The 25,616-nt window shown below is 50.1% G+C and overlaps 1 protein-coding gene and 1 long non-coding RNA gene across 6 annotated transcripts; both read left to right on the top strand.

Moving 5' to 3' along the window:
• Positions 1 to 391: 391 nt before the first annotated feature.
• LOC117888802 lies at positions 392 to 8,569 on the top strand. 2 transcript variants are annotated; one of them, XR_004648372.1, is made up of 7 exons: positions 392 to 550; positions 3,295 to 3,319; positions 3,851 to 3,904; positions 4,847 to 4,921; positions 6,439 to 6,558; positions 7,795 to 8,006; positions 8,335 to 8,569. It is a non-coding gene; the product is annotated as an uncharacterized LOC117888802 (long non-coding RNA). The 2 variants fall into 2 exon arrangements; XR_004648371.1 differs by having other exon boundaries at positions 393 to 550; positions 7,795 to 8,569.
• Positions 8,570 to 12,622: 4,053 nt separating this feature from the next.
• On the top strand, positions 12,623 to 17,307 carry LOC117888801 (histone H3.3A). Of its 4 annotated transcripts, none has more exons than XM_034792547.1 (5): positions 12,623 to 12,764; positions 12,908 to 13,044; positions 14,544 to 14,699; positions 15,659 to 15,812; positions 16,621 to 17,307. In XM_034792547.1, exons 3-5 carry the CDS (start codon positions 14,572 to 14,574, stop codon positions 16,747 to 16,749), a joined length of 411 nt encoding a protein of 136 aa, XP_034648438.1. In that variant the 5' UTR covers positions 12,623 to 12,764; positions 12,908 to 13,044; positions 14,544 to 14,571; the 3' UTR covers positions 16,750 to 17,307. The 4 variants fall into 4 exon arrangements, with proteins under 4 accessions (XP_034648438.1, XP_034648436.1, XP_034648437.1 ...); XM_034792545.1 differs by having other exon boundaries at positions 14,541 to 14,699; XM_034792546.1 differs by lacking the exon at positions 12,908 to 13,044.
• The last annotated feature ends 8,309 nt before the right edge of the window (positions 17,308 to 25,616 follow it).

The raw sequence follows: 25,616 nt of genomic DNA, 5'->3' as shown, positions 1-25,616 counted from the left end.
GCTTTCGTTATGGGATTGGTCCTCTATCCATGCGTTCAGGGCAAAGTCCCAGCTCTGGGGAGGGGAGAGGAGAAACTTCTTTCCTAAACTAATTGCGCGTTATTAAAATGATTCTTCTGGAAACACCAACGAATCTCTCCGCCTCCCCTGTGTTGATGACACCTGTCAGCACCAAGGGACAAGGAGAGCCTGGGGCGAGACCACTGCCGCCAAGGAGAAAGGAGGAGCCTTACGTGTCATTGCCAGACCGCTACAATCAATCTATACCCGTTCCCCACGAAACACAACCCTAGTGGTATCGAACCCAGTTTGGGGGGGGGAGGCGGGAACAGTTAAGGGGGCTAGATTTACTGTGCGGAGGAACAAAGGGGCTGTAAACAGTCTCCTCCCCTCCTTTGCTTCCTGCCAATGGACTCGTCGGAACGTTGGTGTTAAAACCGGCTGCGTCGCAGCGTTCTCAATTAGAACGCCCGAGGTTTCAACGTTCCAGGCTAGTCCCCCCCGACGCCAACGCGGCTGTCATGGCGCTCCAAGTCCAGGTGGTTTATTGGTAAGCGGGGGTGGGGGGTAGCTGGCGGTGTCGGTGCCGGTGCATGCGTGGCCACAGCGCCCGGCGCCGTGGGAGCGGGCCAGGCCGGGCCCTTCAGCCCCTGGGGAGAGCACGGAAACACGCTGGCGTTGCTAGGGCCGCTTTCCCGGCCAGGAGGAAAGAGTGACATCTCCCCCCTTTTCTTCTCTTGCTGCCATCAACTGAACGATGGGCCTCGCCGGCAGAGCAGCGCGGGACCCACTCTCGGGCTGGTGTCAGATGCCTTAAAGTGGGGGCAAGGCTCAAATTATAAGAGTGGCCTCGCCCGGACAACAATCGAGGCAGGACAAATGATGCGGCCCTGGGGGACGTGTGGATGGAAATTGCGTAAAACGTTCGGCCGCTGTAGGGTGACTTGATGTCCCGATTTTTGGGGTCTCTTTCTTATATAGGCTCCTATTCCCCCCCCCACACACACACCCTGTCCCGATTTTCACACTTGCTGTGTGGTCACCCTAGGCCGCTGTAAGTTTTGTTGGCTGGTTGCCTTCTCTAAAGGCTCGTCTCTCTTGCCAACAGAAATTGGTCCCATAAAATGAATTCCCTCCCCCACCGTGACTTTCTGACAGAGCAGAGAGCTGTGTCGTTTTTTGCCTGCGGTGACACAGATGCCCACAGTCTGCCAGCCCTGCGTTGACCTGGGGTGGGGTATTTTAGGGGATGCTCCACAGGCTGGGGCGGGAGCAAAACATCCATTAAAAGCAGCGAGACCGGAGAACTCTTATTTCTCTTGACCCAGTTGCTTAGTGGTCCTGACCCAAAACCCACTGAAGTCAGTGGGGGGTTTTCTGTTGATTTCAGGGCCTTCGGGTAAATCCTTGTAGGTTCCTGGCCAGAAGGCCACAGGACAAACTGTGGGGAATGACCCTGTGCTGCCCTCTCAGGGCTGGTCTGGCTGGCAGCCGGTTTCACGCCCTCTTGAGAACAGTTGACTGGGTTGGAGAGTATCTGGGCTGATACCTTGGCTGTTTGGGGCTTAAACTGAGAGCTCTTTAAGAAACCTACACGGGTGTTGTAGGGGATTAAGCTACTTCTGTCCCACAGGGTGAATGAAACTGCTTACACCCTAGCACGCGCTGTCTGAATGGTAGGTGGACTAATGCCACCTCTGTGCAGTCAGGTGAGTCCTCGTTTATATTTGGCACATCTGCCGCAAAGCGGCAGCTAACTTCTGCCCACGTTCAGTCAGCCAGAGCTTGAGATAGATATTGCCACCCCGGAATAGACTGGCATTTCTCTTGCTTAGTGCAAGACACCTTAATCCTGACCTGCTGGAGCCTTTGCTAAGCCAATCCTCGGCCAGGTGCCTCTGTGCTGATCAGCAGCCCCTCCTTCTGCTAGAGTAACCATGGCCTCCCCTACACACAACTCTCATGTCCATCAAGCATGACCCACAGCCCTCCATGCGCCTATAGGTCTGGCCTCCCCAGGCACGGCTCCCCAACACCTCCTTCTACTCTGACCTGAACTGCCTCACTTTTTGTTCCATAGACTTAAACGTTCTAACTCTCCTCTTGCTGCTTCACCTGTCTTCCAGAACGAGCGTAGTCGTGGTAGCTCTGTATCCCCTGGTTATCTCGGTGTAACGAAATCTCCAGAGCAATACTAAGTCTTGTGTGCTGTGGGAGTGGAGAAGTTATTCCGTGTCCATGGGGCAGCAGTGAGAAGTGCTGAAGCTGGGGTGGAGCTTAGGGGGGGAAAAAAGGGGGTGGGAATCCCACCTCCTTGCCAATAAAATGGTTTTATCCTGCATAGTTAGTTGCTGTGACTCTAGGGTTTAGCCAACTCTGTAACGGTATTACAGAACAGCATTCAGCGTCTTCTAAGAGGTTTCTGTTCCTGGCAAAAAGCACCCTCCTCCTCTGCATTCCCATGCCTACTAGAATGACTTCGGGAAGCGCTCTCCTCTGCTGCCTGTGCATCTAAAATAGACACAGGAAGGGTTGGTATGACTTCTCTCTTTCTCAGCAGCCAGCTGCTCTCTTGCATCTCTGATAGAGGGTGGTTAGGGGGCCAGTTTGTCCCAGCACCAGCAGGTGTGAGTGCAAAGTTCATACGTGCCCTATTCCAAATAATAGCCTTTAGCGTGGGCGGATAAAGTCAGCGGTTGATTGTTTCTTGACACGATCTAAATGCAATGAAAGTAACCACATGGCAAGAAGGCTCAACTTCAGTCTTAAGTTTCTAATGAAAACAACTAGCAACAATCAGCATCTTTAGTGGGGTTTAACCCTTCCAGTGATTTGTAACTTTATCGTTTTCTGTGGACCAACATTGATACTCAAAACCCAGCAAGATGTCCTCAAAAAGGGGGTCATGTTGCCATCTAGTGTCTTGTCCCACAGAGAAGACAACGGGCTACTACTTCTCGAGCCAGCATGGCCTTGTGGAAGAGCACTGGACGGGGTTTCGGGATTCCCAGCTCTGCCACGAACTTGCTTGGGTGACCTTGGACAAGTTCCTTTCCCTTCTGTAATATGGCGCTACATGCTGCTCCTTTGCAAGGCACTTTGAGATTGGCTGATGGAAAGCTAGAGCTAGGTGGTGATGGTATTTTGCAGTCTAATGTAGTTCCCTTTCGTCTCAAATAGCAGGAGACCAGGTGGGATTTTCAAGGAAGCTCAGCTCCTGTTTGAATTTCAGCCTTTGTCCCTTCTTTGGTTAATGTCTAGATGCTGAAATAACTCTTCTTTGTCTCCCTACAGCGGGGCCTGAGGCTACCGTCCCAAGGTAAGCGACCAGATTCCTCGGTTCAGTTCCAGTTATAACTCTGGTGGTGGTGGGTGAACTGGACTGATGTGCTCTAGGACCCCATTCCTGTTCCCAGCACTTGGTCCAAGTCACCGGCCATCTGCAAAGAGAGGAAGTTCTCCTCCAGAGCAAGTTGGGCGGTAGCACGTCATTGGGTCTGTTCCTGGAGCATCCCCAACGCTTTTGCCCCAGCCTGACCCAGCGAGCTTTTCCTCCCCCTTCGGTCCCCAGTTGGCTATCTGAACCTGTGCATGAGGAGGTATAAATGGAGTTGCACGGGTTAGAAAACTGGTGCAAAGGGAAGCAGGCAGTTGGACTAGAAAGGGCTCCTGTACCCACAGCAGGCCATGTGGCCTGGTGGGTGGGGCTTAGCTCACTAGCTGGCATTGTTGCCAGCTGTTTTTAGGTGTGTGAAGTAACAGCGGAGCCAAGATTCAGCAGGGGCGAGTCCTGACGAAGACCTATCAGGCATTAACTCTGGGTTCTGCCTTTCCTCTCTCTCCTTTCTAGTATCAACAGCTCAAGAAGGAACTTGAAAAACAGTTCCCGGGCAAGCTGGAGATCGTGAGTATCCCGGGATTGTCCAGTCTGTCCAGAGCACTTAGCTTCTGTGTCTGTCTGACTCCCAGTCAGTGAATATGCACAGCCAAGGACTAGCCATGTCTTCTCAAGCTCTGGTTCTGTACTCTCAAAACTCCTGTTGCCTTCAGTGGGAATCTGCGATGCAGGGCACTCTAAATAAATCCCTCCTCATCTGGTGGGACCTGACTGAGAACTGTCAGACTAAAAGCATGTCATATCCAGCATAAATCTGGAACATAGTTGTCAGATCCATGGTTCATTTAGTCTAGTCTCTTGTCTCTGAAAGTGGCCAGTGCCACGTGCTTCAGGGGAAGCCGTTAAACCTCTCAGATGGGCAAACGAGCACAGACATAACCATGGGGAAAGCTGCTGCTGGTTGGCTTACAAAGCATGCCCCGTGTGGTAGAGGTAAGGGAAGCCTCAATCAAGGAATCATGGAGAGTGGCATTAAGGTGGAAGGAGGACAGTCCTTGCAGTTCTGCAGGACTGAAGATGTTTGGACAATCTAGTATCATGCCCTGGTTTCCTTGTGCTCCTCAATCTAGATATACTCTTATTCTAGATCATAAGCAGTTTGGGATAGGGATGCTTTGATATGTTTGTACAGTACCTGGCACAATGGGATCCTGGCTTCTAGAATACAAATTAACTTAATAGATTCCAAGGCCAGAGAAGGGCCCACTATGATCATCTAGTCTGACCTCCTGTATGACCTCAGGCCAGAGAATCCCACCCTATCATTTCTGCATCAAGTTCATAACATCTGTTTGCAGATGTATTCTCCTCTCTGGTGAGAACTGTAGGGAGCACTCCTGTTGGTCTAACTAGGAACTAACATAAAGGGGAGAGCGTGCTGCTTAAAATAACCCAGACCCCCTTGGGGCTCGTCATTCTCAAGGTGACTGACTCCTCTTCTCTGCTTAGAGTGGCGAAGGGACCCCTCAGGTCACAGGATGGTTTGAAGTGACAATCGCAGGCAAACTGGTGCATTCAAAAATGGTGAGTGGTCTCTTCCTCCCCCCTCATCTAGTTCCTAACCGAACTGCTCAGCTGATTGTCACCAAGGCGGGTGATATACATGAGACAGGAAGACTCCATAGAGATGTGTTGTGAGCAGAAGGCTGGGAGCCTTGTCTGGGCTCTGACATCTGTAGTCAGAGTCCGGTATCGAAGCTGGAGCAGTGGTCCTGTCTACAGCTGTACCAGCCTGTACAATGATCCCCTTAGAATCTGCATGCTGAACGGGGATCAGTTTGGTGCGGCCTTCTAAGGAGCAGTCACTGTGAGTCAGTAGGTTGGTACTCTTCCTTCGGTGCTGCTGGAAATGAGACTAAAACACACATCAGCCACTGACTCCTACTAGCCCACTCACTGGGCATGCAAGTGTTAACCCACTGCCCTGTTCCTTTTGCAATATGAGTAACTTATGTTGACTCCCTAAACTTCCTCTGCAGTTGCAGTAGGATATAGACTGTGGGGTTTTTGTTTGTTTTTTATTCTCTCTTCTTCCCTGCCCTTCTCCCCACAGCTGCCATTTTCCACCTCAAAGATAGCTGCATTTCAGTGATGGATGAAACCTGCATCCTTTATCTCCAGGATGGCAAACTGAAATGGCTTATTAGCAGCCACTGCTGCCGGCCTTCACAGGCGGGAAAATACAGCTCCTTAGAAAACGTCTTTGATGCTAAACTAGCTGTTGGCTCTTGCAGCTGCTGGTGCTGCAGCTCCTGGGGGCTGGGGAGATTAGAGCTGTCGGTCCTACATTAAAAGTACTTCCACTGTCAAGTGTCTCTTTGAGGTGGTAGAACTGTTGAGTTCTGTGTCCTTAAGGACACTCCAGGAGCCTGCTGAATTTTGACTGTCCTGTGTGTGGCACCTTCTAGAAGGGGTCGTGTTTGCCCATATTTTTTGGCGGGGAAAGGGGCTGTAAGTTTCACCCACTCCTTTTTTTTTTTTTTTAAGCTAATATTTTGTCTGAGATCTTGGTGAGCCAGGAAGGTCCAGCAGCAGAAACAAGCTTTCTATGCTCGCTGCTGTAGCCAAGGAGTACCCGTGAGGTTTTTCCAAGGCCGCTTTTCAAACACTGCATTGTCCCTCCGGTCCTGGCGCTGCTGTCTTGTCACAGCTTCTTGGCAGTGATAGGCGTGCCCGAGCAGAAGGTGTCTTGCTGAGGAATGCTCTTAAATAGGAGTGGAACTCTCCAGGGGCATAACTCTGGACACCATCAGTGGCTGTGTCACCCTGGAGCATTAAAAAAGCATTAAAACATAACGGCCATACTGGGTCAGACCAAAGGTCCATCTAGCCCAGTATCCTGTCTTCTGACGGTGGCCAATGCCAGGTGCCCCGGAGGGAATGAACAGAACAGGGAATCACCAAGTGATCCATCCCGTCACCCATTCCCAGCTTTTGGCAAACAGCCTTCTCATGCTCTGACTTCTTGGAGCCTTATGGGGCATGCCGGGGTGGGAGGGTGGGTTCAGCTGCCCCCTTGCTAACTGGCTCCTCTCTGGCAGAACGGGGATGGATTTGTGGATAATGGCATCAAGCTTTCCAAGATTGTGGCAGCCATTAAAGAGGCGTTGGCTTTGGGATAGGAACAGCAGAATGCATCGGTGCCTCCGTACATAACACAGGTAAGGTTGTGGGTCTGGCTATCCCAGTAGTGCTGTCTCAGCCCTTCCTCCTTGGATAAATGGAGCCTTGCTGCATGTGGCTTTCTAGAAGGAGACCTTTAACCAAGGTCCTATCCCCCTCTGCATGGGTATTATAAATATGATTGGGCATCCGAAAGAGCAAGGACTTGCCATGTTACGGTTGGTCAGAACTTCACCTTTTTCCCCCCCTAACCGCAGTATGCTGAGTGCTGGAGCAGCTGTTGCGCTTCACCCCAGAAGTGGCTGCATTCCAGCCTATATACATAGACAAGGAAACACTTGGGAAGGCTCTATGTTAAAATGCGGTAATGCTGCAAATCCTAAAGCTCCTAGCCACTGGTTATGCTGGCTACCACCAGCAGGGCAGAGCATTCATGGGAGGCAAAAAGAGTCAGACTCCTCTTGGAATTAACTTGGCAAAAGGGGTCAGAAAATGAGCGTGGTTCTGGTGGGCTGAGGTGCTGTGAATTCAGACTCGCCTGCTTGGTAAATCATGCATGCAACCTCTGGAACCATGGCTAGAATCCTGGTCTGTTGGATCCCAAATGCACCCTCCCCCCCCGCACTTGTGCAGTCTTTGAGGACTGTTCCTTAATTAGTTCTAGGTGGTCTCTTGTCCTCTGTGTGGGCCATTGTGTTATGTTGGGTTTGTCTAGAGTGCTTTTATTTAAACACTAGAAGGCACTGTTACACTCACGCTGTAATAGGTTAAGAGCAGTAGCTGCTGCTTCAGGTACATCAGACTGGAAAGGCCCTTTCTGAGCCTTCAGTCCAGTGCTGTCACAGACGGCTCCAGCATAGAATTCTGTATGTAAATTTATCAGTCTCCATCTTCAAACTAGCTCACGCTCAGTTTCGGAGGCTGTTCCAGACCCTCGCTCCTCTGACGGTTAGGAACCTTCTAATTTCCAGCCTAAATGTATTCACGATCAATTTGTAGCTGTTTGTTCTTGTGCCAATAATGTCCTTGAGCTTCAATAGCTCTTCTGGTGTTTTTGCTCTCTCTAAATAGGTCAGGATGTGGTGGGGAATCAGATTTTTTCCCCTCTCAGCCTTCACTTGGCTGGGCTAAACAAGCCAAGCTCTTTCCATCTCCTCTCCTAGGATGGGCTCTCCAGCCTTCTGATCATCCGAGTAGCCCTTCTTTGCACCTAGTCCAGTTTTATTTTTAAATTTCTAGTTCGTTAACTATATACGTTCCTTCTCTTCCTCTAGCTTGATGAGCATTTGCTTGGTTCAACTCGGCCGAGCGCTTGATGACGGGAGTTGCCGAAATGTCCCGACGCGTGGCCGTTCCCAGAAGTTTTTGCGCAGGATGCCGGTTTGAACAAAGGCAGATGAGGATCCAGCTCTGTGCTTTGGCATGCTTTATATCTGTACGCAACGCCTGTCTAGAGTTGAAACGGCCCCTCTAATGTGCCATTAAGGTGCCTCTAACTTTGAGTAATTCTTGAGTGAGTTTCACTGTTCAACCTTACTGAGAAATCTAGTGCTGATATCGCAACAACAAGCTCTTCATCTGAGGTTGCTGGGATGAAGGCTGTCAAGTAAGGGAGGGTCACCATCTGGGAATCCCATCAGTGTGGGAAGAAGAATTAGCAGCTCATTGTCGGGTATGGGGGGAACTGGGTGGGAAATGAGAGAAAATGTTTTAACAAATGACTCAATAGTCTGTTTTAATTTGAACTCAGGATTTTTATAAACTCCCAACATTTTCTTAAACTGGTGTCGAAACAGTTTTTCCCTCTTCTGCAGAACTTTGATGCAGCCCTGACCAATCGCATTGAGATGTCCCAGCTAGGCAGTGGAGTTTGCTAACAAAACATAACCTCTGAATCTTGGTATTTCTGAATCGTGATAATGCACTTCCTCCTTCCAGAATCACCTAGTGTTACAAAACTGTCTTTCTGGGTTTTTGTTGTTGTTGTATGATTAACTTTTATTGCACTTCAGAAAGGTGTCTGTTAAATAAAATAATGAAAGTCATAAACTGGTTGTGTAGTGCCTTCTTTCTAGTGCTTGCTAACTGACCAAACACACAGCAAAAGCAGACTCTCCGTTCCCTTGCAATATGGGGTATAATTCTTCTATACCAGTACCCCGAAACAAGTGGCGAGTGGTCTAATGCTTCATTGCAGTGTGAATATCCTGAAAGCAGCATTCCAGGTCCTATATCCAAACCCATCAAGCTCCTTCCATCTACACACTCCACTCCAGCAAGCCTGATGCAGCTTTTCATCTTTCCAGACTTCTTTGCAACCTCAGTAGTGGAGCTCATATTGAGATGTCCCAGCTAGGCAGTAGATACTTCTAAAGCAGGCGGGACCTTGCTTTTTGTGGGACATCAAAATTCTCCTCCTGCCACATCTCCAGGGTCTTGTTACAATGGCTTTGAGCCACAGTCTCCCAAACCTTGAAACAAAGGGAAACTGGTGGCATTTGCAGGCCAATTCTGTATTTACTTTTTCCCCCTCTGCTTCAGGCTACGGTAGCATAGGGTGCTGCAAGTTAAGATTGTGGAGCAGGGTAGAGCTGGGATGGAGAGTGGGAGGTGTACTAGCAGAGATGGTTGTAAATGGGGACTGAAGTACATGAGCTGTGTATGCCAATATGTTCTTAGTCTCTCTTTTTCATGAATGCTAAAATAAACCTCCATTTAAAAGAAAAATTAATCAGCTTGGCCCAAGTTACCCCTGTAATTTGTACCTAATTATGAAGCAACTCTTGTAAGTAACCAGTAAAGGAGTAAATCCTCTGTCTGGTGAGGCCGGGCCAGTAAGAGGTCTCTGGTGCATAGGGTGAGAGTTATTTAAAGCTCTGACCTTCCATTGCCATGACAACTTGATGCCCTCTCCTTACCTCTCCAAATGCTGCTTTTTGTAATAATTTTACCCTTTAATCCAACAAGCCTGTTTTTGTTCTTCCACAATTGACCTGATTTAACGTGGAGCCTAGGAACCCATGACCATCTCTGTAGTGCTTAGGGATTAGCTCAGACCCCCCAGATTTCCAGTAGAGTGGAGCTAGTTGTAAATGCTTTCTCTCACATCACCAATGTCTCCAATATGAAAATAGTTTAAGATAACGCACCTTGGGGGTGGTCTTAATTCAGATCTATTGTCAATCAGAACTCTCCTTTTTAAAAAGAGGTCTTAAAAGGAAAAACGGTGGTCTTGTAGTTCAGGCCTAAAACAGAGGTTCTAGTCCCAGTTATGCCAGACTTGTATTGTGACATCACCTCTATCTCCCATTCCTCATCTGTAATATCTACCTTGCGAGGAGCAGCTGAGGTCAAATTTCAGTAGGGTTTGTAGTTTTCCAAGAGTCGGGGGGGAGGGGAGGGAGAGGATATAGAAGGACAAAATATATCTTTTATTAAAAATTGATTAAACTACATTTAGTACTTTGTCTAAATATACATTTTAGTACCTTTTTTTTTGTTTTGTTTTTTGTTTTTTTTTAAGCAACTCTGGTGAGGGTGAAGAGATACAACTGTGCCCTCTGGTGTCCACAATGATAAATGCAAGTAGTATAAATTAGCGATTTCCTGGTGGTGGTTTTCTGAATATCCTTGCAGGACAAAACTAGGAATTCATGGTTTATTTCTATTGGGGTAGTGCCCTGGGGAGCCCAGGCAGCATCAGATGCCCAACTGTGCTGGGCTATTGTAGAAACACTCAAGGAGAGATGGACCCTGCATTTAGGACTCCTATATCTTTGAAGAATGAGGCATCAGAGTGAGTTTTGAGTTGTCTAGTAACAGTGGGCCTTAGTCCAGTATGAGCAGAACTGGATCACGCAGCCGCTCCCATCCATCCTCTGCTGTAATTGAGTTTGTACTGGTGACCCCTTAGAAATTATTACAAGAAGGCTGTACGCTTTGTTGCTAATGTAGGCTGAGCTTTGTGGGTTATCCAAGTGCAAATGGAGGCCCAGCTGGATGGGCTGCCCAAGGACAGGGCCCCGTTACGTTGGGCATTTCACATTCTCACAGTAGGAGATATTTGTACCCCAAAGAGCTTACTTATGTTTCACACCATCTACAGTTGAACATCTTTTGAAAGAGATCCATTGTTCTTCATAACCACTAAGGGTAGGACAAGAAGTAATTGGTTTAATTTGTAGCAAGGGAGAGTCACATTGGATACTAGGGCAAACTTTCTAATGCTAAGCATAGTTAGGCATCGGAGCAGGTGACCCAGGGAGGTTGTGGAATCACCATCACTGGAGGGTTTTTAAGAATAGGTTGGACAAATCCCTGTCAGGGAAGTTCTAGGTATAATTCAATCTACTTTGCAGGTGAGTGGGCTAGATATGACCTCTTAAGGTTCTTTACAACCCTACATTCCTCTGACCATGCTTCCAAGGCCCCCATCTTTCAAACGCTTCACTAAAGCAACTAGTAGTTGAAGTTGAGAGGACTGCTCATGGCAGCAAAGTTAAACATGTCTGCAGGATTGGGCTTTAAGACTGAAGATTTCCCCATGACCCAAAGTAAATTCTTGTGTGTCCTACAAATTGCCCCTGTGGGTGTCAAAGTTTACGGACCTTCAGCTATGCAGTATTTTTTGGATAGTTAACTTATTGCTTAAGAATAGTACCAGCTTGACAGCCTTGCAGCCTAAAGCGCTGTGTTTATCCCCAGAACCAGTACAGCCCGGTCAGTGGCAGGGTGAACAACCTCACCACAGCCCTGGAGGGACAAGTACTAAGGGTTAGAGGAGAAGTCAGTCTTCACAGCCCATTCTCCCTTTGCCCCTTGTTACTGAGCCTCAGTGAGGGGACGGTCACAATGCGGACACTTCTCCAGCTAGCAGTCGATTAAAACATCAACTCTTTTTCCCCATAGGCCACTGGAAAAGACCTCAGTCCATTCCTAAAGGCTGTAATGGTTTCTCTACCCGGACAAATTTCCCCAATCTTTTACCATGCCATCACGTGTTGGCATATTCTTTGAGGTGGATCACGTGTCAATAGTATTTTCTGCTCAAAGAGAGAGAGCCGAGCGTATGGGAAAAGTGAAGTACTATCTAAAAACATATCCAAGGGTACCATATACAGGAGGCCTCTTACCTGAGATAAGAGGGTGGCAGTGACTAGTTAATTATCCTCTCTAAAGTACCTAGCTGTCTAGGTACTCATATAATGTGATTTTGGCATCAGCACCAGTTGATGTGACTTGTGATAGGGAAGGCTGGCATAATGTTGACAGTGGCTGATGTGGGGAAAACTGTAAAATTTGCACCAGTCCTACTTGACGTGACTGGTGATAGGCTAGTGACGTTACATGGGTGTCAACTCCACTGGTCATGGCTCGTGCAGGGGGTAGATGTGACTTGTGTGAGGGTTTTATAGTGACATTTGTGGCTAGTTGGCATCGGGGAGGTTCATGTGGCTAGTGCAAAGGGCTTGATATAATTTGTGCACTGGAAGGTGTTGCCAAAGCTTCTGCAAGGGCCTTGACATGTTATATATTAGAAAGGTTGGTGTGAATATGCAGGGGGAGGGGTTAGCATGTGACATGTAGGGAAGGTTGGCATGACATACATGGGGGAGGCACTTGGTGTGACACGTGCCAGGGGGTTCGCATGTTACATGTAGGCAAGGTTGGTAAGATGCATGCTGGGGGGCGCTTGGTGTGACTTGTAACTGAGGTTTACAGTGTTACATGTAGGCAAGGTTGGCATGATGCGTTCCAGGGCTTTGGCGTGTTACACGTAGGCATGGTTTGGTGTGACGCACGTGAGGGGGGGGGGGCACTTGGGGTGACTTTGTGCCAGAGATTTTATGTTACACATAGGCAAGATTGGCACGACCCATGTCAAGGGTTTAGCCTGACTCGAGGGACGTCTTAACGTAACTCATGCAAGGGGCATAAAATGCAGTAGGGTCTGTGGTTAAAGGAAGGCTCCCCATTGCCAGCCCTGTGACTGGGGGGAGGCAGGGGCAGCCTGGGTGGTGCTCACAAGATGGCGCCCACACAGCCAGGTTCACCTCAGCTGACCTCCCCTCCCCTCCCCTCTGCCCCATTGCATGATGGTTAAATAGCCCAGCCGGGGAACCCGCCATTTTCTGCTGGGGCTGGCGGGAAAGGCGGGAAGGGAGCGAGAGCAGCGCGAGCGCCGGCCGGGACTCCCAACGGCTCCAACGGTCGCTGCAGTGAGGGGCGCGAGCCACACACACAGGTAACAAGGAGGCGCGAGACACCCCCGTACCCGGGCTTCCCCCTCCCCCCTTGTTCGAAAAAAAGGGGGGGTGAGTAGAAACCGAAATCGTCTGAGGAGCCCCTTCCACCAAGTAAGTCCCGCCTTCCGTCTGTATCCTGCAGCTCATTGGTCGGGCGATGCGAGAGCACGGTGGCCGCGCTGATTGGCTGGAAGCCCCTGAGGCAGCCCCGAGGTCGATTGGTCATGAGCCGCGTCAATCACCGAGGAGGCTTCGCGGCTCTACCCCCTCTCTTGTCAGGTTACATACCGGTTGGCTGGCGACGCTGGCCAATCGGGAAAAGGCCTCGGTTAGCCTGGGGAAGGTCACCTGACTTTAGTTAGCCAATCAAACCCAGACTGGGCGCAAAGGCTTCTGGAAGATGTAGTCTTTCTTAAAAAAAAACCACTTTATGTGGATAAAGGGGGCAAACTGGGGCGAGGACTGGGAGCTAGGACTCCTGGGTTCTCTTTAAAGCAGACTCTGGTGGCTCTACAGGGGCTGCCGTATTGGCCATTTAGGTGGGATGCCATGGTGCAATTTGGTGTAAGGTTGCTATTGTCCTTGGCTCCATCGCCATGGCACCTGGTTGCCGCCAATGCAGTGGCTTCGGCCTGGTGCCCATCGTGATGGCGCTGGTGTGGAACTGGCACCTCGGCGGGGTCTCACGTGGCACCGAGCCGGCTCTGAGGCCAGATCTCTCCTTTGCAGGGATATCGCTCATTTCGGTCCCAGAGCAGCCTCCGCTCCATGAACAGTTGATGGCTCCTTGCTTTTTGTAACCTTTCCCCCCCACTGCATGTTCACTCCCAGCCAGGATGACCCTCCACACTCTCCTCCCCACAACGATCCCTTTTCCAGACTCTCACTCAGGCCATTCCCAGCTGGCTCCCTCCGCTGCGTTCGCTTCCCCAGCCCGACGTGTCTCCCCGCCCTGTTTCCGAGCGATCAGGGCAGCAGGTTCCTTCCTCCCCGCAACTGGTGCCACTGATCGGCGGGGAACCTCAGGGGGGGAAATCGGTGACTTTTTCTTACTGTTGGGAACTGTCGCCTGTGGGTCTGTGCAAAAACTGGCAACTGCAGAGGGAGGAGAGGAAAAGAACCCAGGAATCCTGACCATAAATCCCGCCCGCCTCAATCCACTAGACCCTAGTCCTTTGCCAGACCTGGGACTAGAACCCAGAAGGCGTCCTGGCTCCCAGACCCACTTCCCACGCTGGGAATAGAACCCAGGAGTCCTGGCTCCTAGTTCTAACCACTAGACCCCATCCTCCTCCGGAGCTGGGAAAACAACACTTCTCCTCTTCCATGCTGGGCAAATCAGGTCACTGACGGAAATGATCATTTTATATTACAGCAGAAACAAAACACAGGTTCATCTGTGACACTCTAGTTATAAATGAAGTAATTCAGAGTGAACAGCTGTGGAATTAACAGAAGCTTTTCAGGGATTTTCTGTTACTATTCCCCCCCCCCCCCCCAATATAGTGCCGGAAATGTTCCTAAACATTTATATGGCAACCTCTAGGGTTACCATAGCATCTGAGCATCTCAGTCATCAATATATTCCTCCTCCCAACACCCTGGGAAGACAGGGCCATGTGACTAGCTCCATTTTACCAGTAGGGAACCATATTGCCTTAGTGACCTGTAGGTCACACAGGGAGTGATGGGACGCGACCCCAGGTCAAGCTGTTCTTGAAAAGGTTAAACTGATTTCTTCCCCTTCCCCTCTTTTTTTTTTTTTTTTTTTTTAGCAGATTTCTTCCGCACTAAAGACCACCCAGAATGGCCCGTACCAAGCAGACCGCTCGTAAATCCACTGGTGGGAAAGCCCCCCGGAAGCAACTGGCCACCAAAGCAGCCAGGAAAAGTGCGCCCTCCACTGGGGGAGTGAAGAAACCTCATCGTTACAGGTACTTGGAGTCACGCTTTCTCTTCTGGTGTGCGTGGGAGACGTAAAGGGGAGTTTTGCCATCGTAAGAAAAAAATAACGTGATATATATCATAGCCTTAATTTTTATGTACTATGTGTGAGGGAGCATGGGCTAGTAGTTAGGGATTCAGACTCTTGAGTTGGAGTTCTTTTTGCCAGTTATGCCACTGACCTGCTGATGTGACCTTAGGGAAGTCACTTCCCTTCTCTGTGCCTCAGTTTTCCCTCATCCTTTGCCAGGCTCATCTGCTTAGCATGTAAGCTCTTCAGAGCAGGGGTAGTCTCTCCCGATGGGTACATATGGGGCTGAGCCCAAAGAGGCCTCGACTGAGATCAGGGTTAGGAGTGGCTACTGTAATTACAAATAATAAATAATGATTTGTAGTGAATAGTTTTATAAAATATTATCCTTTCGGCTGGCTTATTAAAACAGAAGGGACAAACACATGCATACAAAGGCACTTGTAGCCAGCTCAGCAACGCATGTTTGATAGGGCACCTGCACAAAGGTTGAGATTTCATCGTTGTTCCAGTCCTTGTTTGGAAGGAGCTGCTAAAGTTCTTAAAAAGCCACTTAAAAGAAAAAAAGCTTAGACGTACCCGCGGTCTAATATTAGGGGCTGTCAACGTTGTTGGTCCCCTTTAAATACAGTGTTTTGTTTTTTAACAAGAAAGTTGGTGAAATTAACAGCAGTGCAATAGGCCAGTTTAACAACCATGGAGTCCTCTTTGTCCCCAGAGACTGTGGCAGGGCAAGCTTCTTCTATGGGGGGGGTGTGTGTGTACGTGTACGTGTAGACGAAACCCCTCCTGGGTACACCTGAGACGCTTACAGAGGAGAAGGGAGTTCTGTCTGCAGTCCTTGGCACTCTGATGTCTGAGCGTGGTTGGGGGCATGGGGGTTAAATTCTGAGCCCTTGTCTTTGAAATCTCTTCCAGGCCTGGCACCGTGGCCCTTCGAGAGATCCGGCGGTACCAGAAATCCACTGAGCTGCTGATTCGCAAACTCCCGTTCCAGCGTCTGGTCCGTGAAATCGCTCAGGACTTCAAGACGGATCTGCGGTTCCAGAGTGCTGCCATCGGAGCCCTGCAGGTAGGCGACTTTGTCTCTCTTCCCTGCTGGGCAGACAGAATGAAACCTGTCTAACTTGCCCCCAGACAGCTGGGAAGTACCTTCCAAAGAGTGAGCCCGACCTGCTTTGCACTCATCAAATCTATAGAAACTAAAGCTCGAGGCATGGGCTCATCTCGAGAGTGACCTGCAGAGCATACCTCTGCTGCTCAGAGAGCCTCTGGCTTCAGAACGTAGAATCTAAATTCCCCGTTGATGTCCACAGATTACTGCTTTCGCCCCGAGAGGCGACTGCATCCCAGTGATGCGTGTGTACAAGCAGAGGGAAGACACTGACATCACTGGCTGCTGCAGTGCTCAGCTTCTCTGTCAATAAGTGCTCCCTAAAGTGCTTAGAGTTCCATGGGGACAAAACATGCTCTTAATCCACTCACTCGTGGCAGGAGAAAGCATCCACGTCTCAAAGCCGCTGGCGTGGGAGTGTTGAGCACGTAGCGTTAGAAAGAGCTGCCACGTTTGAGACTGTGCGGCTCGCTAGTGTAAATGGGTGGGGTGTGAATTTGGGGGCTCTGAATTGGTTTCCTCACCTGCCAAGTGGGGTTCAACTGACACTTGAGAAGCCCTTGAGGCACACGCAGCTGGGTAGGTGCTAAGCATGTAGGGCCAGTTTTTCGAGAGCACTCAGCCCCCCCTTAGACATCAGAATAAACGGCACAGAGCAGTAGGAAAAATCTGGCCCTGGGTACAATGGGAGCATTTTGATGCCTCCTAAAGAGACTGTTGCGAAACAAATCGAGCTGTTACTTCTGTTGTGGTTTTTCCTTGGTAGGAAGCCAGTGAGGCTTATCTCGTGGGTCTCTTTGAAGACACCAACTTGTGTGCAATCCACGCCAAAAGAGTCACCATCATGCCAAAAGACATCCAGCTGGCACGTCGTATCCGCGGCGAGCGGGCTTAACTCGTTGGCGGCTGATATCCGCTCACACGGTGTATTAGAGTAGACTCTAGGTTTGTTTTTTTTTCCTACTCCTGTTTGTAGTGGCTAGGACACGGGGAGATGTTATAAACCTATCTTAGTAAGATGTAAGCGATCAAGAGAGTTGAATCCGTTTGTTCATAATGTACAAGCAAAAAAAAAATTTAGAAATTTACAAGACTTGGATTTTTTTGTTTTGTTTTTGTAAACTTTTTTTCAGAATTGCAAAAAAAATATATAAAACAAGGGGGAAACATTTTTGAAATATCTGGTTTTATACACAAAACTTAAGTAGATTTAGGCATAACATAAGGAGCTTTTGGTCTTCAGTTTGTAAAAATATATCTGCAAAAGATCACGCTACACTATATTTTTCATTATTTGATTTCTTTTTTTCCTTTGTATTTAGAATGGGCATGATATTTAAACTTGTTTTCTTATTTCCATCTGTCTCGTGAAATGTGACTTGGACCTTTGTAACTTTCAGGTTTCTTCACCCTGTGGTGGGAACAAAAAAAAGAAATAAATGTTGAACAATAACCTTTTTGCTTCCTTAATCTTGTATTTGCTGTCGCACTAGGATAGATGTGTATGTCGTGCTCTTCAGTAAATCAAAGCAACTTGCCTTGTGCTGACGCGATAGCCAAAGTTCCGTAGAGCCTTTAAGGATCTCCAAGCCCTTCTGGGAACATTATTTAAGCCTTTCAAACCCCTGTGGGGAAAGGAGTGTTAGATCCATTTTGACTATGTGGGAAACCGAAACTTAAAACTGTTGTAAGTGACTGGCCCAAAATCACAGCAAGGCCAGTGGCAGAACCAAAAATAAAACCCAGGAGTCTGGAATCCTGGGTCCCTGCTCCAGCTGAGAGACCGCATATCCAGTTGATGTGACACTATATCCTGCAATTTGGCTTCAGGATACAGAGGAAAGACCCCCCCCACCCCCCCTCCCTTTTCCTGTTGTAGTGTTTACTTCATGCAGTGGGCTACAGAAGGCGGGGACGCAGGACTCCTGCGTTCTTGGGCTGACTTGTCATGACCTTTGGCACAGCGAAGCTATCTGTTTATCTCCTCACTGGTCACTCTGAGAGTTGCATATTTGTGCCGCTTAGCTACGATTTCTGAAATGCTTTGGGCTCCTCAGTTTTGAAGGGTGCTGTCTAACCGGTCAGTGCAGGGGTTATTGATCTCTGATAGATAAGCCCTCATTTTAACAACCCTTTGAGAAGAGGGTGATTTAGAATTGCAGTGTACGTTTAAACACCTCTACTATTGCAGCGGTCATGTTCCATGCAGGCCTGGCTGTCTTTTGCTCTGGGGTTGGCTAGGGGGGTGGATTATCTATGCTGATAGGAGACCCCCTCCTGTCAGCATAGGTAGTGTCTACACGGAAGTGCTACAGCTGTTCTGCTGTTGCATTTCAAGTCCTGACAAGCTCTTAATTTCACTGCATGCTATTCCTGCCCTGGAGAACTCTGATGGCACACAACAGGGCCCTACTTAAACTCACCGAGTCAAATTCTGCTCTCCGTTGTACATGACCGTGACTTCAGTGGAATTACTGCCGTTCGACATTGGTATAGCCAAGATCAGAATCGGGGCCCCTGCATGTTTCCAGCTCATCTCTGCTGGTGAAGGGTCTGGAATTTCCCATCTGTCCTTTCTTGAAATGCCCTCAGCCACCCAACTGGATATTTTGTACTTGTTTTCCAAGAGGATTTGTTCTGATTGGAGCAGTGTCTCTCTTTGCCTTTAACACATACTGCCCTTTAGAAAAGAGCAGCGTGTCTCGTGCGATAAGCACGGAGGGAAATGCTTTTTGTGGGTTGGGCTGATGGGGTTTTTTTTGCACTGACCTACTTTTTGCGTAGGCGTTTTGCCCTCTGTAGGATTCACTTTGGAGTCTTAGCATCTGACTCCATAAGGCACCATTAAAAAAGCACTTTACTCCCACACGCAGTTTTGGATTGCTGCTGCCATTCAGTGCCCACTTGCTTAATGTCTCGGAAAACTCCACCGCAAAATTACCGTGGTGGGTGGGTCTGTATCTGAAAGCATCATAAACTGAATAGAAAACCTATCACGGGTAAAACACTGTGCCAGTAAAAAGTTGGAACATCCATAGCTTTATTTATCTATTTCAAGCATCTCTTCTCTTACAAATGCTAATGAGTTTACGCCTGGCAGTGTGCCTGGGAAGTAGATCTGTTTTACAGTCCCTGTTTTTAAAGAGGGGTACAGAGAGATGAGCGTGAGTGGCAGAGTGAGAGAGAGAACCCAGGAGTCCAGACCTGCTGTCCACTGCCTGGAAGTGACAAGCCAAGCGCAATCCAGGCCTGGATTCTGTTCCTTGGCAAAGTAGATGTGTAATGCTCACATTCTGCTGTAAGTGCTTTTCGTTCACTTTGCAGTAGGGTAAATAACTGCAAGGTAGCATCTATTTAGGCCCAAGATTTCTGCTGCAGGCTCTGACCTGTGTCTTGTACATTTCCAGCCTCACTGCTCCCACTTGCTCCCTTTCAGCTGGGGCGTGGAGGACCTTGGTACATCTGTTCTGTCAAATCACGACGGTGCAGGTGCTAAGGGGACTGAGCGCAGATTACCCCGCAGCACTGACTTGATTGCACTTGACAAGTTTGCATTAAATTTAGAGACTGTGTGGCAGAGCGAAAGCCCTGTTTTAGCCACCTTAAGTGGGATTACAGTGGTGGTGTGTCAGGACTGCTTTATTTTCTCTGGGGTAGCAGAGGCAGATGGGCCTTTGAGGACATGCAGTCCCCTCTGCTTAAAAAGGACAAGTGTGTGGAGTTTGCTGGTGGTGGTTTGTTTGTTTGCAAAGCTTTTAATATCTCTGTATCTTACAGGGAGGCAATGAGGGCTAGTGGTTAGAGCAGGGGAGGCCCGGGACTCAGGATGCTAGCGGTTCTATTACCTGCTCTGCGGATATTGACTACTGATTAGAGCAGGAGATGGGGAGGCAGGACTCCTGGGTCCCGGTCCCTGCTCTGGGAGGGGCGTGGGGAGTACAGGTTAAGCAGGGAACCACAGAGCTGGCCCCTGACTCATGCTGTGTCCTTCATCAATTTGCACTCCCTCCCTAGGGCCCTTTGTAAGAGGAGGAGAACAGTGCCTACCCTCCAGAGGGGGTTGGCCCGGCTTTGTTGTTCGAGCACTTTGCGAGCCCGGGTGACAACGCTACTCAACAGCCAGGTATTTATTATTAATAAACAGCCTTGTCAAAAGGAAATGCACAGCACCATTAGGAAGTCAGCACTTATCTCTCTGCATCCCAACGGACCAGCTAACCCGTTCCTTTCCACTCTGCCTTAGGAGCTGTGTTGAGCGGGAGGCCCCCAACAAAGCTCTTTAGGGGGAGCCAGCGCCAGGTGGTGGGTCAGGACTCTGAGATCAGAGCACAAAAGCTGATGAACCTAGAACCCCTCCTCCAAAAGCCTAGGCCTGGATCTAAAGGAAATTCCCATTCGCGGTTAGCCATGTAGGACCCACAGCTGGGAAGTTCTGAAGATGGCAGTAGTACACACACACCCCAGCAGGGGGCAGTGAATGTCAGGTGATATTTCCCTTCTAAAATACCCAGGCACGTTCAAGGCCCTGGGTCTGCTTCCTGTGAGCTGCTAAAACACTTGGCAGGATAGTTGACGTGTCCCACTGATTAGCTTTGTATAATCAGTATCCTTCTTCCCAGCCCAGTGAGGACCTAGGGCTTTGTGTGTGCAGTGAGCTCCCTTGTCAAATTCAGCCAGGCCACTGAGCAGAGTAATGTGTTAAGGCCCAAACAACCCTCCTGGATAAATATTGTTAAAGGAATGAATTATATCCTCCCCTTAAAAGGGGGGAATGTGGAGCACCAGCCCCCCATTCCAAACGTCTCCCCCTGTTGTATGGGATGGGAGAGCACCGGCTGGTCTGATGTGCTTAGGACAGATGGGGGTGAGTTAAGGAGGCAGCTGGAGGCCAGTCTAGGCCGACAGCAGACTCTTGGGAGCTACCGGGAGAACAGACCAGGAGACTGGGAACTGAGGGACTCGAGTTCTAATCCTGAGCCCTGCCCCGGCCTGCTGGAGTAACCCTGGGATTAGAATTCCAGTCTGAATTGGTTTAGCTTCGGTTTCCAGTCACTGGATCTTGTTAGACCTTTGTCTGCTAGATTGCAGACCCTCTGGTATCAAAATGTTGTTCCCTCTTTAGGTCCTTATACCCTGGGATCAAGTTACCCCTTCACCTCCTCTTTGATAAGTTAGACTCCGGGAGCTCAACCTGTTTATCACTATAAGGCCAGCGTTCCACTCCTTTAACGACGCTTGTGGCTCTTCTATGGACCCTCCAATTTATTAACCTCTTTCCTGAATTGTGCGCACCAGAATTGGACACAGGATTCCCGCAGCGGTCACACCAGGGCCAAATAGAGAGGTAAATTAACCTCTCTGCTCCTATTCGAGATTCCCTTGTTCTGTGAGGGGATCCCAACCCTTACCATGCTGCTACATGCAATGGGGGAGGGATCCCTGTATGCAGGTCATGGCCTGGAAAAAGTTGAGAGGCACCGATTCAGATTGCAAGCTCTTTGGGGGCAGGGACTGTCTCTCACTCTGTCTATGCCACATCTGGAGCAATGGGACCTTGATCTGATGTTTTTAGGTGCTACCATAATTCAGATGCTATTAATTTCTGCATAAGAATTGCAAACTTATGGACATCGCTTGTGTCCGTTGGGAACGGATTTGGGGTTTTCCCCCCCCACCCGAAGGAGTTTCAGATTCAGAAATGTAAAGAACAAATCGTGTGTGTTTGCACCAAGAGAGGATTGTTTCAAAGAAGGAGAGTTAAAAATACACTTGGTTCTGGAGACCCTTGGTAGAAATTTCACAGCTGGCAAATAAAACCAATGTCTTGAATTTCTGGAACGTAATCTGACAGGCGTAATTTCTAGTCCCCTTGTAAAGAGGCTTAGTGACCATAGGAGGGCAGTGGTGCGTTAGCTAAGAAGTGTATCCTCGATCCTCCACTCTAAACAGGCTGTTGACTATCAACTATTCGCTGTCGGAACCAGGTTTAAATATCTCCGGTGAGAAAGGAATTTTGGAAGATCTAACGTCCCTGGGTTGGAAATACTTCAAGCGACCAGGCCTAAAGTGGATCCTTTGCCTTCCCTTTCCGGGTGGTGTCTTGAGAATTAACAGGATCTTTGGACTGAATGACTGTAATGGGAGCTGCTCTGTGTCCTGTTCTATCCAAATGTCTTTTTAAAAAAGAAGGCAGAAGTTGCTCAACACCAGTCTGTAGGAGGAAGGGTGGTCTAGTGGTTAGAGCCGGGCCTGGGGAAGCCAGCCTCTATTCCCAGCTCTGGAGGGGAGTGGGGTCTAGTGGCTAGCAAGAGAGAGGGCTCCTGGACTCGATTCTGGGGAAGGAGTGTTATCTAGTGGTTAGAGCAGCACTATTCCTGGCTCCCTGTGTGACCTTCATCTCTGTGGGCCTCAGTTCTGCTGTCTGTAAAATGGAGATAAAGAATCTCTTTTTTTTTTTTTTCTTTTTTCCTCGGTCCTGGCTCTTTTGCCTTTGAGCTCTTCAGGTCAGGGCCTGCCTCTCGCTCTGTGTCTGCACAGCGCCCGTCATGACAGGGCCCCATTCTTGGTTGGAGCTGCTAGGTGCTGCCATAATACAGATGAGAAACACACTAGATGTTTGCAGCAAACTGCACTGGTGGCTGAAAGTTTAACGCGGGCAGGCCTCATGTGGGTAGAGGAGGCTAACAGGCTGGGAAACATCGGCCTATCCAAGAAGGGCGTAGCTTTCTCTCCAGGGACTTTTCACCTTTAATTTGGCTGCGATTTGTTTGTGTTCCTTCTCCCCCTCCCCTCACGCACTCCGCAAATGATTCCCAAGTGGCTGGAGATGCGCTGCGCCATTTGAGGGTAGGAAGTCAGTCTTTTAATTAGGGCCGCTCTGCCATGTGGCCACTGCTCAGGTCTGGCCTTTGACCCCAGGGCAGGATTTGAATTAACGTCTTAAAGGTTTGGAAATAGCTGCGCGTGGCACGGCTTCCCACAGGGCTTGAAAAAGCACTTCTTGATTTCTTCCTCCCCTCTCCCCATCCTCGTCCTCTCTCTGCCAAATAGGACAGATCCAGGCTGTAAATATGCCTGGAAGAAGATGCTACTGACTGTGCAAAAAGAATGAATTTGCTTCTCTTGCTTGGCTTTAAATTCAGCCTGTGCTAGGTGAACACAGAGTCCCCGTGTGGCTACATACAGAGGACGTGCGGCACTTAAAGAACTGATTGGATGGAATCAGAATGGCTTGGCTGTGTCTCATACCTCCTCTATGGAGAGCAGTGAATGGGGATTCTCCTTTAGCTCAAGAGGCAAGGGCCTGAGCTTTCGAAGTAGAAGCAGCGGGGTTCCAGCCCTGTTCTCAGCAGCCAGGGCTGCGTTGATTGGTTACGCTGGCAGTACGAATCACATCCCCGCTGCTGAAATGCAGCCACTCCCGGGGTAGGATGCAGCAGCCGCTGGCTAGGACAGGAAGTGAAGACTGCTCTCCAGCTGAGGGCAGAGGAATTTCAAATGCCTCGAGAGGGGGAGTCTGGAGCATGAGGTTGAGAGGGCCTGGCTTTCTGGAAAATGGCACACCAAGCTGCGTAGCTCCACTGGGGGCCTGAGCACTGACTGCACAGGGAGAGCGCCTCCTGCTGACCCCTCCACCCCTCTCCCTGCAGCACAGCGCCCCCCAGCACCATGCTGGGGCCTGGGGTGGTTGGCACTGACTCCTAGGGAAGAGCACCCCTTATTGAATCCCCCCTGGCAAGCCCTGCAGCACCCCTGGATTTCCTTTGCACTCTCCCATCCAGGGGCTGGCCAGACTCTCCCCTGTGTAGCTTGGCCACGCTGTATACGCTACAATTTAGGGGGCGGGGGAGTGTCTCTTGAACTGGGCTGTTGGTGCAAGGGGGCTTGACCTAATCTGCTCAGGGCCCTGTTCATTCTTGGCTGTGCCTCTGCATGGGGACGCAATCGACAAGAGACCAAATAGAAGCGCTACGAGCGAAGCCGGGCCCAGCACTCCAAGGAAGCAGGGGCCGTGTCCCTGAAAAATAATCCTCTTAGCCGAGCAAAGGCTGCCTTTGTTGGGCTTGGGTGCAAACCCAGAACCATGTGCTGGGCTGCAGCCATGGGCCCAGAGCCTGGCTCTTACGCGGGGCTGCCTTCTCTCCTGGTACGTCCATTCCCCTCTGCCACAAACGCCCGACGGCTTAGGCCTCTGGCCAGTAGCAGGCCTGTCTCCTGTGTCTCTGGGGCCCGGCCGGCATCATGCGGCTGTCACATACTTGAGCACGGGCTCTGCCGAATGGGGCTTGTTTATATAACGGCTGTAAGAGACCCACTTCTGGATCCTTCTAACGACAGATCCAGCCGTCAGGAAGAGCGAGCAGACGTGTGTGTGTGTGTGTCCGCGACGGGCAGAGTTGTAGGAGAGAGATCTTGACTGAGCACACCGAGAGGCTGGTGTTAGATACTGAGATGTCTGTGTTGGCCTGAGAGCAGCCTGCCCACCAGCTGGCACGTTCAGCTAGGGCCCTGCTGAAATCAGACCCTCTTGTTTCAGCCCCACAATTCCCCCTCCAGGGCAATGCTGGCCGTGTGGATAAGGCACCGGGCTGGACCTCAGGAGATTTGCGTTTGATTTCTGCCTCTGCCGCAGCCAGCCTGCATGAACTTGGGCAAGTCACAGAACCAGTCTGGACTTCGGTTTCCCCATCTCTACGGGGGGAAAATCACCCTTTGTCTATTTGGACTGGGAGCTCTTTGGGGCTGGGAGTGTCCCTCACTCTGTGTCTGGGCAGCACCCGGCCCGATGGGGTCCTGATCCTGGTTGGAGTCTGGGCAGCGCCCGGCACAATGGAGCCCTAATCTCGGTCGGGGTCTGGGCAGCATCCGGCTCAACGGGGCCCTGATCTCGGTCAGGGTCTGGGCGGCACCCGGCGCGATGGGGCCCTAATCTCGGTCGGGGTCTGTGCAGCATCCGGCTCAACGGAGCCCTGATCTCAGTCAGGGTCTGGGCGGCACCCGGCGCGATGGGGCTCTAATCTCGGTCGGGGCCCCTAGTTGCTGCTGTATTAACAATACACTGAGTAGCACCCCAGCTGGCTCGCCCTGGCCTGGCAAATCCTTCCTTCTCTTGAAGCAGGTGGGACTAAAGGAGCCGGATGTCTATGCTGTAGCAAAGCGGAGTCGCCCGGAATTACTGTGGTAGTGGCATAGGGGTCCTGTCTCTCGGGGCTACCTCACGGCTGTGGCGTTCTGTCATCGGTGCTGCAAGGCTGCATGGGAAGGGAGGGTCCCTCTGGCTCAGTCCCCATGAGCGTCCAGCGCTGGCTGCTTGGTGTGGCATCAAGCCAACAACTCCCATCTTCAGGACCTGGTCCCCTTGTGACCCAGAACTCCCCAGCGCCCCCACAACGGGGGCCTGATTCTGAGGCGACCCCGAGTTCGGGTAGAACCAGAGCCAATTAGTGTGAGACTCGTGCCAGTCGCTTCGCTGCAGATATGACGAGACAGCGTCGAGCCGCACCTGCGGTCGTTCGCAATGTCAAGCAGGCACGCCCCAGCCTCTGCATTTGCACCATGGGATCTCGGCAAATCTGGCCTCTTTTGTCTTTCTAAGCTCCTGCAGCAGTGGGTCCCCCAGGGGAGCGTTTCCTCGAAGGGCGGGGGGGGGGGGATCTAAAGGTGGTGTGGAGCATCAGGATGGCGGCCGGCTCGGATGCCTAGGTCTATTGGGAGAAATCTAGGGGGCGTGTGTGTGTGTGTAACTCTGGTGCATATGGGCTT

Source organism: Trachemys scripta, chromosome 16 (genome assembly GCF_013100865.1).
Source record: "Trachemys scripta elegans isolate TJP31775 chromosome 16, CAS_Tse_1.0, whole genome shotgun sequence".
Taxonomy (NCBI): Eukaryota; Metazoa; Chordata; order Testudines; family Emydidae; genus Trachemys; species Trachemys scripta.
The sequence above is the reverse complement of the archived record's forward strand: the minus strand, read 5'-3'. Positions and strand labels throughout refer to the sequence as shown.

Coding starts and splice junctions, on each gene's coding strand:
- LOC117888801 (XM_034792546.1), top strand. CDS start 14,572: ATGGCCCGTACCAAGCAGACCGCTCGTAAATCCACTGGTGGGAAAGCC. Junction 14,700..15,658: donor AAGAAACCTCATCGTTACAG/GTACTTGGAGTC, acceptor AATCTCTTCCAG/GCCTGGCACCGTGGCCCTTC. Junction 15,813..16,620: donor CTGCCATCGGAGCCCTGCAG/GTAGGCGACTTT, acceptor TTTCCTTGGTAG/GAAGCCAGTGAGGCTTATCT.